The sequence below is a fragment of the Pogoniulus pusillus genome, chromosome 1 (genome assembly GCF_015220805.1).
Source record: "Pogoniulus pusillus isolate bPogPus1 chromosome 1, bPogPus1.pri, whole genome shotgun sequence".
NCBI classification, from domain to species: Eukaryota; Metazoa; Chordata; class Aves; order Piciformes; family Lybiidae; genus Pogoniulus; species Pogoniulus pusillus.
The window spans coordinates 53,956,662-53,970,432 of record NC_087264.1 but is presented as its reverse complement, the minus strand read 5'-3'; the positions used below and the strand labels follow the sequence as shown (position 1 = coordinate 53,970,432).

Below are 13,771 nucleotides of genomic sequence, written 5' to 3'. Positions count from 1 at the left end.
ATGGGGGATGAATTCATGCAGAGCAAACTTGGACTTCAAAGTCCAACCCCACTTGTGGAAGAGACAAAATATTGACAGATCCTTCTGAAGCACAGGGTGGATATTCCAAGTTGGACACAGATTTATGGAGTCAAGCAGCCCTTCCCTTGCAGTTCTCCCTTCTAAAGCCACCCATGTTCCCTCTTGGTGTTGCTCCAGAGGTGAAATACCACAAACACTCATTGGATTGACTTTTTAATATACCAACATTATCTTTTACTTTGTTTGGGTGAGGTTTAGCACCTACACAGGAAAAAGTCAAAAGTGACCTTAAAGACTGACACAAACTCATTCCAGAGCCTACCTTTACAGATCTTGCATCCAGAGCATCACAATCAGCAAGGGAGAGGGGAAACAAACCATTTTATGACAACTTTGACAGTTAAATGCCCAATTTTCTGGTCCAAACCAGAGGCAAATTGAGTCCTGAATGAGATGGCCCCATAAAAGCAATGGTAAAATATCCAAACATGACTGATAGGCATCACAGAGAATTCTGTGGAAGGAGAATCCACGCAGGAATGCTTTGGGATGCAAGCATGAGGACTTCTCACTCACCTGTAGATCAGTTTAGGATGGTTGGTTAGGCTGTCCCCACCTGAAAATACCCAACCGTTCCAAATCCAATGAGACTCTGCAAACTCTGAGCTTTTTACTAACTTGCTGGGAAAGAACCAAGAAATTGGAGCAGCTTCACAACCCCGTATAAGGAAAATGGTCTGACTAGGCTCAGCTGCTGAGCTCAGCCCCCAAAAGAACATCCCAAACTGAAGGGACCACCACACTGCCACAATCACCCTTCCAAAGCAAACTTTTGGAGAGGAATTACACTGGTACCTCCTGATGCTCAAGCAGCAGGACATAAAGAGGCCACATCTGGAGTCCCAGGTCTAGTTCTGGGCTCTCCAGTTCAATACAGACAGACAACTACTGGAGAGAGTCCAGCAGAGGCTGCAAGGATGCTGAGGGGCCTGGAGCATCTGTGAGAAGGAAAGGCTGAGAGCCCTGGGGCTGTTGAGCTTGGAGAAGAGCAGCCTGAGAGGGGATCTGAGCAATGCTGGGGGGCAAGAGGATGGGGCCAGACCCTTGTCAGTGGTGCCCAGTGACAGGACAAGGATAACAGGCACAAACCAGAACCCAGGACATTGCATTTAAATGGTACCGGGAAAACTTGCTTGTTGTGAGGGTGCTGGAGCCCTGGAGCAGGCTGCCCAGAGAGGCTGTGGAGTCTCCTTGTCTGCAGAGATTCCAAACCCAGCTGGGCACTGAGATCCTGGGCAAGCTGCCGTGGGTGCCCCTGTTTTAGCAGGGGGGTTGGACTGAATGATCGTCCCTTTCAACCCCACCACACTGGGATTCAGGAAGAAACAAACCTGAGAGGCTGCAAAGGAGAGAAAACAAGAAATAAACCTTCCTCTACCTTGTGACACCCCCCTGCAGAGTGCCAGCTCCTCCTTGCTGCCCAACACCACAGCAACTGAGGAACCAGACAAAGTCAGCAGCAAATCCCACTAACTAGTAATTAAAGGCTCCTAGAGAAGATGATGATCCAGTTTACAGTCAGATCCCAGAGGAGCTGGGAAGAGAAGCATCCCCTCAGAGCTATTGTTCCAACTTGATTTTCATTCGCAGCGTGGCTATGGCGTTGGGCAATAAGATAAGGTCTTAGCGGGGGTGAGACAAATAGGAGCAGATGTTTCCTGTTCCCAGCCTGACTTTCATTTGGTTTCTCTCACTGCTGCCTATCCAGCTTAGGGAGAGGGGGTGAGCCGTGATGCCTAACACTTGTCCTATTGTTTGGGGTGCGAGGGGGTGGCAAAGTCTGAGGAGTAAGGCTTGCTTGCAGTGTAACAGAAATAACAGCAGGAGGGCTCTAAGTGGCAGCAACGATTTCAACACAAAGGTGCAACCAACCCTGATTTGGTCACAAGCATTTCAGCAGTGGAGCTGGGATGCCTTTCTCAGCCCAGCTTGGGATCATCTTTAACACTGAAGGGTAGGAGAAGCAGCGCAGGCAATTTCATTTCTGATTTTGCTGCGTTTAGTTCTCTACTTCAGGTTCATTTCAGCACTAACAATTCTGATGACCACAGCTGCTCCAGAAGCCTTCCTAAGCTGTGTGCTTCAGTGGTAGCCTGTGGCAAGGGGTTCCTTAAATGACAAAGCCCCAGCAAAGAGCAGTGATTTAAAGGAGTCTGTGTGTGCTAAGAGTGTCTTGTCCAAACTTTTATCCCTGCAAACTGAGGCTGAAAGTGGGGAATTCTGTAGGCTATAAGTGGTTGATCAATGGCTATTGCTTGCTGAAAAGGATTCACAGAATCAGTCAGGCTTGGAAGGGACCACAAGGATCATAGAGTTCCAATTCCCCTGCCATGGGCAGGGACACCCTACCCTGGATCAGGCTGGCCAGAGCCCCATCCAGCCTCGGGGGGGAGTCAGATGTGACAAACTCCCTTCATAGCTCTCGTTCTGATGTATGGCCACGATGTAAAACTGTAACATGAGCTCTCTTTTGATAATGCTGACAAAAAAATACAGAGTAAGACTGATCTTCCCCCCCCCCCCCATAACACAAGCAGTTGTGACATAGAGTTGTAGCCTCTTGCATGGACAGCAGAAAACCTGAGATTTGGCAGGAAGAAGAGGTGCAGCAAGGGGAGTTCTGTCCTGCAGGTCTCTAGCTTTGAAGGAGCCCATCTTCCCAGCTCTCTGTGCATCCCTTTGCATCTACATAACTGAACTCACCCAAAACTCTTTTCCCTTTAAACAGCCTCTAAAAAGAACCAACCAAACGCCCATCTCACTACACAGAAGTAAACCTTACACAGTTACTTAAGCAAACAGCTCAGCGCCAAAGACAGATGGGAGCCCACCAAACAACATCACAGGCAGTGAGCTCCACCAGAGAGCAGCTCCACGGTGCTTTGAATGATGGACACTTACAAACCAGAGAGCTGCAGCACATTCACTGGAAGGGCTCAGTCAGACCACAGAGGATGAGATTCTGCTTTATTCCTGCAGCACTAAGCATGTGTCTGACTCTCCCCAGAGGACCCATGAGCAGATTCAGTCCTCCGTGGGCACCAGCAGCAGTTGTCCAGCTTTCCATTCCATCTCTGTGCAATGTGAAGGGAAGAGAAGCCACCAGAAGACACCATCCCCCCCAGGCAGAACCCATTCTCCAACCATTTATCCTTCGAGGCTTGACAGCCCTCAGAGCACCTTTTCGCCCATCATTAACATCACTGGGATTTGTCCCACAGCTGCCTTTACAAGCTGCCAATGTTGGGAAAGCTCTTCAGCTTCTCTGGGAAATCATCCTTGTAGAGGACAGGGTCAGCACGGTGCTCCACCACTTTGAGAGGCATGGTCCCAAAGACAGAGGCGAACTTGTTGATGCATTCGGATCTGGTGAAAGGCAAAGCGAGCAGCGTCATTAAGAGCCCCAACCCCTGTGCTGCCTTCCCAGCGTCCACACCAGTGTCACCTGGTAGACTACCTTCCCTCTTGCTTCTTGGAAGTGCTTCAGTCCTGCTGGGCTACTACTGAGTAAAGGAGAGAGAAAGAAGTGCAGAGAGAGCGAGCTGGTGTTCTTTGATTTATCCATTTAATCACAGGGAAGAGCAGGGGGATGCTGGCAGCAGCACATGTGCACATGGAGGTCAAAGCTTCCCTTCTCCACATCCCCCCCCCTCAGAATTCCAGTCATTCTTAAAGCAATGTACATGCTGTAAACCAGAACAGATTAACTGCCAACATGGCTCTTAAAGGGCCACTGGTGGGTCAAGTTGGCTCCTAAGGGTGGATTACAGGAAAGCCAAGCTTTTGTGAAAGTGGGGGTTCTCAAAGAGATAGGGAAAAACAAAACAAGAAGAATGGGGGGAAAAAGGGGAAATACGAAGGAAAAAAAAGAGAGGGGGGAAAAGAAGAAAGAAAGAAAACAAGAGAGGAAAAAAAAGAAAAAAGGAGGGGAAAAAGGCAAAAAAAAAGAAGGAAAAAAAGAAAAAAAAAAGGGCTGGATTTTTTCCAGGCTTCCTCAGAAGCTCTGTCCCCACAGAATAAACACAGCCTGGTGTCAGACCAAAAACAAACAGGAAAACAAAACAAATGCAAAAAGAAAAGAAGAAAAGGGGGGAGAAAAGGGGGGAGAAAAGAGGGGAGGAAAGGGGGGAGAAAAGAGGGGAGGAAAGGGGGGAGAAAAGGGGGGAGAAAAGGGGGGAGAAAAGGGGGGAGAAAAGGGGGGAGAAAAGGGGGGAGAAAAGGGGGGAGAAAAGGGGGGAGAAAAGGGGGGAGAAAAGGGGGGAGAAAAGGGGGGAGAAAAGGGGGGAGAAAAGGGGGGGGAAAAGGGGGGGGAAAAGGGGGGGGAAAGGGGGGAGGAAAGGGGGGAGGAAAGGGGGGAGGAAAGGGGGGAGGAAAGGGGGGAGGAAAGGGAGAGAAAAAAGGAAAAAAGGAAGAAAAAAGGCCAGAAGGAAGAAAAAAGGAAAAAAGAATGAATAGAAGAGAAAAAAAAAAAAAGAAAAGAAAAGGGAAAAGGGAAATGACAGAAAAGAAAACAACAGGGGTAAAAAAGGCCAGAAGGCTGTTTTTGCCCGGCCTCCTTCAGCAGCTCTGTGTTGCACCCACTGAGGACAACCAGGCCTGGGTGTCTGGAAGAGCAGCTGTGTGCAAGCCACCAGAGGCAGCCAAGTGGGGTTGTTTTCTCCCTGTGAAGGCAGAGGCACAGAGCAGCAGTGCCTCAGCAGTACCTAAAGGCTGCCACGGCGAGAACGGGTCACTTTTAGCTACCTTGAGCAGGGCTCTGTGTGCAAAGCAGCAGCTTCCAGAGCTGAGCAGAAAGAACCCTGTGTGTCCCCCCCCTCCTTTTGGCTTCTTTGGAGTCAGCTGCGGTGCTGCAGGTCTCTGCTCTCCCACCAGCGCAGCCTCTGCCGACCCCTCCGAAGGGTCAGAGGGTCACTGCGGCTCCAGGAGCGTTCTCCTCGCCAGACCTGCTCAATCACACCAACCGACTGTGACAGGCTTGTGATGGGGACTGCCCAAAGCCGCCCCAAAGGCTCTTTTGAAGTCAGGGTGGGGGCACTCAGCAAGGTTGGTTTTACAAATCAACTCCTCAGCCCCTGAACCTTCTCCTGGCTGGCTCCCTCCTACACGACTGGAGAACACAAAGCCCAGGTTGTTGAAGTGCTGCCTTCACAGCAGCAAACAGAGATGTTTCAAGCTCTAACTGTTGAATTGCAGCCTACTTCCTGGCCAGAAAACTCTCCTGTATGGGGTGAAGCTTGAATAAAATAGTGATACACAGGTAAATTACAGAATGGTTTGGGTTGGATCTTCCAGATCATCTGGTTCCAACCCCCCCGTCACTGGCAGGCAACATGGAAACATTTCACTTGCTGCTACCTTCTCATCCTCCCATGCTTCCTCCTACCTCCAGATTCAAATCTTCAGGCTAAGAAGTGAAAAGGGAATTCAGAGTGTAAGAGGAAAATGTATGGTGGGAAGCACCTTCTAGACCCGGCACAAGCACTGTTTGTTCCAGGGCTGAAACAGCATTGGACTGAAGAGACACAAGTTGTGCCAGGGGAAGTACAGGCTGGATGTTAGGAGGAAGTTCCTGGCAGAGAGAGTGATTGGCATTGGAATGGGCTGCCCAGGGAGGTGGTGGAGTCACCATCCCTGGAGGTGTTGAAGCAAAGTCTGGATGAGGCACTCAGTGCCATGGTCTGGTTGACTGGCTAGGGCTGGGTGCTAGGTTGGACTGGATGAGCTTGGAGGTCTCTTCCAGCCTGGTTGATTCTATGGTTCTGTAAGTACCTGTTCAAAGTCTGATGTAATAGGTGAACCATCAAAAGGATGAACTTCGAGCACAGAGCATAGGATCATAGAATGGTTTGGGTTGGAAGGTCATCCAGTCCAGCCCCCTCTGCAGGTAGCAGGGACATCCTCCACTACATAAGGTTGCTCAGAGCCATGCCAAACCTCACCTTGAATATCCCAAGGGATGGGGCCCCAGCCACCTCCCTAGGCACCCTGTTGCTGTGTTCCACCACCCTCACGATGCAGAGCTTCTTCCTAACATCCAATCTCAATCTCCTCCTCTCCAATGTCAAACCATTGCCCCTTGTCCTGTCACTGCAGGCCTCTGCAAATAGTCCCTCTACAGCCTTTCTGCTGCCCCTCTCAGGTACTGGAAGGCTGCTATTAGGTCTCCCTAGAGCCTTCTCTTCTCCAGGCTGCACATCCCCAGCTCCCTCAGCCTGTCCTCCAACCCCTGGATCACTTTTGTGCCCTTCCTCTGGACCCTCTCTATCATGTCCATGTCCTTCCTGTGTGGAGGGTTCCAGAGCTGGCTGCTGAGCAGGAGCTGAGCCTGGAACACTAAGCAGTTTCTGGCACCTCCACAAGATGCCCAAGGTGAGATACTTTAAACACATTTCGTTTTCAGATAGGGTCAAGCTCCAGATCCTCTGCTCCTCCTGAGTAACGTGGCTAACTGTAATCCAAGTTGTGAGTATCACAGAAGACTCAAGGCAGGAAAACCACAAACTTCAGAGGCAAGGAGGTAGATGGGCTGGGAGATGTGTGTGTGTGTGTGTGTGTGTGTGTGAGAGAGAGAAGTTTGCACAGCTGTTGGCCCTACTTTCAGGAACAGAAGAACACTTCTGGTCTACTGGTTCAAATCACTAATGACTGAAAGACATTGTAATGAAACAGCTGCTTGGTGGCCAGTGTGAAATGAATTTGTTATCTCAGCCTGCTGCCTGCTAGGCAGGTGTCCACATCAGAGAAGCCATTGTCACCACCAGCATGAAGAGGCACTCTCAGAGCAGAAGTCAAAGCTAAAAGGATAGTGGGGACAAAATCGACCTCTTCCCTCCAGAGGTTATGGTTCTGCTGCCAAATCAAAGCTGAGCTCACAAGAGAAAGTGTCAAGGTGCAATGGGGTGCATCAACAAAAGTATGACCAGCAGGCCAAGAGTGCCTCTCCTCTGGCTCTACTCTCTCCTAGCAAGGCCACATCTGGAATATGGAGTCCACTTCTGGTCTCCCCAGTCCAAAGGAGACAGGGAACTACTAGAGAGAATCCAGCAGAGGCTACAAAAATGCTGAGGACTCTGGAGGAAATGCCTGGCGCACCTCTGTGGGGAGGAAAGGCTGACAGCCCTGGGACTGTTGAGCCTGCAGAAGAGTAACTTGAGATGGGATCTTCTCAGTAATGATCAACAGCTAAAGGGTGGAGAGCAAGAGGATGGGGCCAGTAGTGTCCACTGACAGGACAAGGGGCATCTGAACACGAGGAGAAACTTCTTTGTTGTGAGGGTGCTGGAGCCCTGGAGCAGGCTGTCCAGAGAGGCTGTGGAGTCTCCTTGTTTGGAGAGATTTCAAACCCTTCTGGCCACTGTGATCCTGGGCAAGCTGCTGTGGGTGATGATGATTTACCAGAGGGCTTGGACTGGTTGATCTCCAGAGGTCCCTTCCAGTCCCTCAACCACTCTGATTCTGTGAATCCTTCTATAGCAAAGTTGTTCTATAGGCAAAGTTATGGCAAGTAGGATGTCTTTAACCACCCAGAGACTATGTCATGGTTAAATGAAAAAAACAAGAAGTGGAAAAATCAGGATGTTCTAATCACTCTGGCTGCATCAGAAAAGTTAGTCCTCAGGAAGTATCAAAGATCAGAAACAGGCTTTTTTCAGATGAAAAGAATGTCATGTACAAGCCACAAAATGTGTTTGAAGGCAGCTTGCCTCTTCCCAAGAATTTCATCTCCTGCTCTGAATTAAGTCACTTCAATTTGATCAGACAGGCTGAGGGAGCTGGGGTGGCTCAACCCAGAGAAGAGAAGGCTCTGGGGAGACTGTTGTCCTCTTTCAGCGCTTAAAGGGATCTCTAAGAAAGCTGGGGACAAACTTTTTAGCAGGACCTGTTGTGGCAGGACAAGGGGTGACGGTTTGAACTAAAAGAGGGAGATTCAGATTGGATAGAAGGAAAAAAAACACCTCTTTATGCTGAGGGTGGTGAGATCCTGGTCCAGGCTTCCCAGAGAGGTGATAGAACCATTCCAGGTTAGCCTGTTTGGGACTCTAGTTGAAGATGTTCCTGCTCAGTGTGTGTGTGTGTTGAACCAGATGAGCTTTACAGGTTTCCTTCCACCCTAAGGCATTCCATGATTCTTTTACTCAATAAATTCTAAAGCTTTTGCCACCTTGGGCCAAACTGACTAAAAAATGGCTCTCTAGAAGATTAACCACTCAAATCTAAGGAGCCAACATCTCATCTTAATATGGAAGGAGGTTATATTTCTTGGATGTGGCAGTACTCTTGCAAATTCACACTAACAGATGCACATTTACTTCCAAGAATGATTCCTTTTTTAGCCCCTTGCTCTGCCACCCATATGCAGTCATGCTGAAGAGGGAATTAAGATTGTGTGAACTCACAGCTTGAGCCCCCTATTTGCCCCCTGTTTGCCCTGGCAGGCTAGGTGAACACTTTTGGCTGCTAAGATCTCTCTTAATCAGATTCCCTTATCACCTAAATATTTGCTTGGTAGGGTGACCCCACCTGCAGCCTGCAGCCTGCAGCCTTTTGCCAGCTGCTATCTGGTCAGATTGTCTCTTCAAGAAATGGCTTACACAGCACCTCTGGATGCTGGGCTCATGATTTCCTTTACAGCTTCTTCTGTGACCTGGTGTAAAAGCTAACCTAGGGCAAGAAGGGGAGTGGAGACCTGGACCTCTCTTTGGTAAATATATTTTGGAACATATCCTTGTTGAGGACAGGCTGAGGGAGCTGGGGCTTGGAGCAGAGGAGCCTGAGGGGTGACCTCATTCATGCTGATGAAGATGTGCAGGGCAGTGTCAGGAGGACAGAGCCAGGCTCTGCTCAGGGATGTCCAGTGACAGAACAAGGGGCAGTGAGTGCAGGCTGGAGCAGAGGAGGTTCCACATGAATATAAGGAAACATTTTTTCCACTATGAGGGTGGCAGAGTCCTGGAGCAGGCTGCCCAGAGAGGCTGTGAAGGAGTCACCTCTGAAGACCTTCAAAACACACTTGGATCTGTTCCCTTGCAACCTGCTCTAAGTGACCCTGCCTTGGCAAGGGGTGTTGGACTGGATGATCTTTCAAGGTCCTTTCCAACCCAAACCATGCTATGATTCTTTGCCTGACACAGCAGGTATTGTTCTTGGTACTCAGCACTTTGAAGTTACCATCTGCACAAAGCTCTTCCTTTATAATATGAGGAGGATTCCTTGGTGCATGCACCATGCACTTTCTCCACTCAGCCTCTCTCCTGCCCCTGAAAGCAGATGCTTTATCTATGCCATATATCTATCTGTAGCTGAGCTAGAAGAGCCTTACTCATTGCTAAGGTAGGGAAACGTGCTCTATCATTTCAAACAAACAGCCAGCTTAGGAAGAAACCCCTTCAGATTACTCAGTGTACTGAAGGTAGATAACAAAAGCACAGGGTGAGAAGGTGTTAAGTGTAGTGGTGCAGTTTCAGCATGATTAACCTTCACAGAACCATAGAATGGTCCAGGCTGGAAAGGACCTCCAAAGGTCATCCAGTCCAACCCCATCTGCAGGCTGCAGGGACATCCTCCACTAGAGCAGGTTGCCCAGAGCCCTGTCAAGCCTCACTTTGAATACCTCCAGGGATGAGGCCTCAATCACCTCCTCGGGAAACCTGTTGCAGTGTTCCACCACCCTCATAGTACAGAATTTGTTCCTAACATCCAATCTAAATCTGCTCTTCTCTAGTTTGCAGCCATTGCCCTCATCCTGCCACTGCAGGCCTTTGCAAACAGTCCCTCTGCAGCCTTCTTCTAGACCCTTTCAGGTATCGTAAGGCTGCTACTAGGTCTCCCCAGACCTTCTCCAGGCTGCACATCCCCAACTCCCTCAGCATGTCCTCTCAGTAGAAATGTTGCAACCCCCTGACCATTTCCACGACCCTCCTCTGGACCTGCTCCATCAGGTGCCATGTCCTTTCTATAGTGAGGGCCCCAGAGCTGGATGCAGTACTCCAGGTGAAGTCTCATCAGAGTAAAGTGACAGAATCACCTCTCTGGATCTGCTGGCAACACATCCTTTGATGCAGCCCAGGCTGCCACTGGCCTTCTGGGCTACAAGTTCAACCTGTCTGCTCATGTTCAGCTTCTCATTCATCAGCACCCCCAAGTCCTTTTCTGCAGGACCAACAGAGATGAACTTAGTACACTGCAAGTCCTGGCACTGAAAGAAACAACTGAAATCAATGGCCAACCCTTGAGACACTTTAGTGGTGTCGTGTTTTCCCCAATGGACTCTGCACTCTGTATTCAAAACCATAGAATCATAGAATCAGGCAGGGTTGGAAGGGACCACAAGGATCAACCAGCTCCAACCCCCCTGCCATGCCCAGGGACACCCTACCCTAGATCAGGCTACCCACAGCCTCATCTGGCCTGGCCTTAGACACCTCCAACCATGGGGCCTCAACCCCCTCCCTGGACAACCCATTCCAGCCTCTCACCACTCTCCTGCTCAACAACTTCCTCCTCACCTCCAATCTCACTCTCCCCACCTCCAGCTTTGCTCTATTCCCCCCAGTCCTGTCACTCCCTGAGAGCCTAAAAAGTCCCTCCCCAGCTTCTCTGTAGCCCCCTTCAGATCCTGGAAGGCCACAAGAAGGTCACCTGGGAGCCTCCTCTGCTCCAGCCTGCACAGCCCCAACTCTTTCAGTCTGCGCACATAGCAGAGCTGCTGCAGCCTCTGAGCATCCTCCTGGCCCTGCTCTGGACACTCTCCCTCTTGTCATAGGGGCTCCAGAACTGGATGCAGTACTCCAGGTGGGGTCCACCAGAGCAGAGAGGAGGAGGAGAATCACCTCCCTCAACCTGTTGCTCGCACTTCTGATGCAGCCCAGGATCTGGTTGGCCCTCCAGGCTGCAAGTGCACACTGCTGGCTCCTGTTGAGCTTCTCATCCATCAGCACCCCCAAGTCCCTCTTGAATATACCTGAAATGAATATACCTGAACTCCAGATACTCTCGGACTGTCTCCTGCCCTCAGACTCTACCCAGCACATGCTCCAGTGGCTAGGCAAATAAAAATGTGTGGATTTGGAGCATGTCTAACCTGGTTCACAACAATCCAGTTATTTCCTCTGTTGGAAACTACAGCAGCAGTTTAAACACATTCTTGACAAACTGTGAACTCCAGAAGATACAGGAACAGCTACAGACATGGAAACATGACCTTGACCCCACATCACACTTCATCTTGGAGCAAAAAGCAGTTTTAGCACTGTTTCATCTTCTATTTGGATGGTGTTTGCCTAAACAAGAACCTAGTTCATGCCCAAAACTTCTCTGTGCTGTTGTCATGCTATTAGAGTGCTCAAAACTTCTCTGTGCTGTTGTCATGTTATTAGAGGCTGTTTCTAGCCAAGCCAATTCTACGATTCTATGACCATAGTAAAGCTCTACTAGGTTCAGGTAGTCCACACAGGAGAAGTTCTTGTGCCTCCCCCTTCAGCTAAGGTTTGAGATCTACAAAGCTTGCAGGTCCTTCCTTAAGAGATGGTAATTCTTACTGTATTAATGTGGTACATTTTACTTCTGACTGAGCCTTTAACCCAGCCTCACTCTACATCCTGTCTAAATATTTTGTCACTAACCTTGTTGGTTATGGTCTTCACTAATCACACAATTACTGAGGCTGGAACAGACCTCTGAGATCATCAGGTCCAGCCTACAACCTAACACCACCCCACCGACTAGACTGTGTCACTAAGCGCCACATCCAATCTATCAGCCAAACTCTGTGTGCCTGTGTGTGCCCTGTGATGGATGCTCACACATCAGACAGACACAAGGACTCATTCCTCTTGGAAATAACTCCTCTGGTTACACCTCTGCACTAGCTGAGTGCAGAAAATTACAGCACATGGATCTCCTTTACCTTGTGAAATAGACATAACACTTGAAATATGCTGACTCCTGGGCAGAAAGAGAGGGAAAAAAGGATGGCAGCTGGGAAGATAACCATGTTCTGTCAGTGCAAATCTGAAATGGTCCATTTGAAATGCAGGTTTATCTCACTCCCTTCTTCTGGTTGTCACTTCCACCACTATGGCTCTCCTCTGGCTTACATACATCTGCAAGTTGTTTTTCTCCCCACATTGGCAGGAGAGATGCAACAGCCTAAGAAACCTAAAGTGAAATCATAGAACCAAGCAGGTTGGAAGAGAGCTCCAAGATCATCCACTCCAACCTAGCACCCAGCCCTGGCCAATCAACCAGACCATGGCACTAAGTGCCTCAGCCAGGCTTTGCTTCAACACCTCCAGGGACAGTGCCTCCACCACCTCCCTGGGCAGCCCATTCCAATGCCAATCACTCTCTCTGCCAACAACTTCCTCCTGACATCCAGCCTAGACCTGCCCTGGCACAACTTGAGGCTGTGTCCCCTTGTTCTGTTGCTGCTTGCCTGGGAGAAGAGACCAACCCCACCTGGCTACAGCCTCCCTTCAGGTAGTTGTAGACAGCAATAAGCTCTGCCCTGAGCCTCCTCTTCTGCAGGCTGCACACCCCCAGCTCCCTCAGCCTCTCCTCATAGGGTTTCTGTTCCAGGACTCTCACCAGCTTTGTTGCCCTTCTCTGGACACCTTCCAGCACCTCAACATCTTTCTTGAATTGAGGAGCCCAGAACTGGAGCCCTACACCTCAGGGCAACTCCACCTCATAACTAGTATGTACCTTTAGATAAGTCCCTGTCAAAGCTTAGTATCTTGGCCAAGGTTGGGAAGCTGTTTCACTGTAAAGCAGAGAATGCAGCTCTTAGACCTGGCGACTTCCAGTACAATTCACTCTAAACATTCTCTGCCTCTGCAAATGACATCACTTCAGACCTTGCTTCTCACAAAAATAATGCTGCCATCTCTGCAAAGACAGAAGCATTTGTGGAGGCAGTTATATACAGAAATAGACAAGGTAAAAGGTAATGCAGAAACACAACAGCCCTCCCAGAAACCTGAGTCCCCAGGAGCGGCTCCCAACCACCCCTTCACCTTCCCCCTACCCCTCTCAACCATATCCCAGTCCCAAGGAAGAATGGAGGCTTGGCCAGGGGGTTAGGAAGCAAAGTGGGTTAGCCCAAAAGGGAGGGTGAGGTTAGAGAGAGATCCAGCTCAGAGCTTGCCAGCAGCAGAGGAGAAGACTCCCTTATCTATGTTTTGCTTTCCTTCTTATACATCTCAGCAAGCCTATGTGCGAAGCAGACATCACCCTTGTTTTCCTTTCGCAGCCTGTGATCTAGTTCTTCTCACCAAAACATTCCAGCTAGGCTCAAACTAGCACACCCTTCACCATTGGCAGCAACCTTCAGAGGAAAGGACCTGCACAAACGTCAAATTCTTAAGAACTGGTATGCTGGTTGCTCTTTGGTGAGCTACCAACTGGCTGCCTTCCAATAAGTGCATCTCATCCATGTTGCAGTTGCTGTGCCACGGTCAAAGAGTACTGCGGTGTCCCTGAAAGCACAGCCAAGAAGCTGAATTTCATCTGTGCGTCCTCTGCGCTCTACTATAGCAAAGCTGCTAAAAATGGGCTTCTAAAAGCCCTTTCCTGCAGCAGTCCACTTTTCAGTGTCACATCATCCAGCTTGGGACTTAGTGATCCTGATCAAATCCATGCAGGCCTGTTCTTTCAGGATGGGCAATTTACACAAACGCAATCAGCCGGCAGT

At 49.5% G+C, this 13,771-nt stretch overlaps 1 protein-coding gene across 1 annotated transcript in view; it reads right to left on the bottom strand.

Moving 5' to 3' along the window:
• Positions 1–221: 221 nt before the first annotated feature.
• Positions 222–13,771, bottom strand: part of EXT2 (exostosin glycosyltransferase 2) — a 100,115-nt gene continuing 86,565 nt past the window's right edge. The window contains exon 14 of the mRNA XM_064152515.1: positions 222–3,447. Within this exon, the coding sequence (XP_064008585.1) occupies positions 3,309–3,447 (139 nt within the window). The 3' untranslated portion in view covers positions 222–3,308. The remainder of the gene's footprint in view (positions 3,448–13,771) is intronic.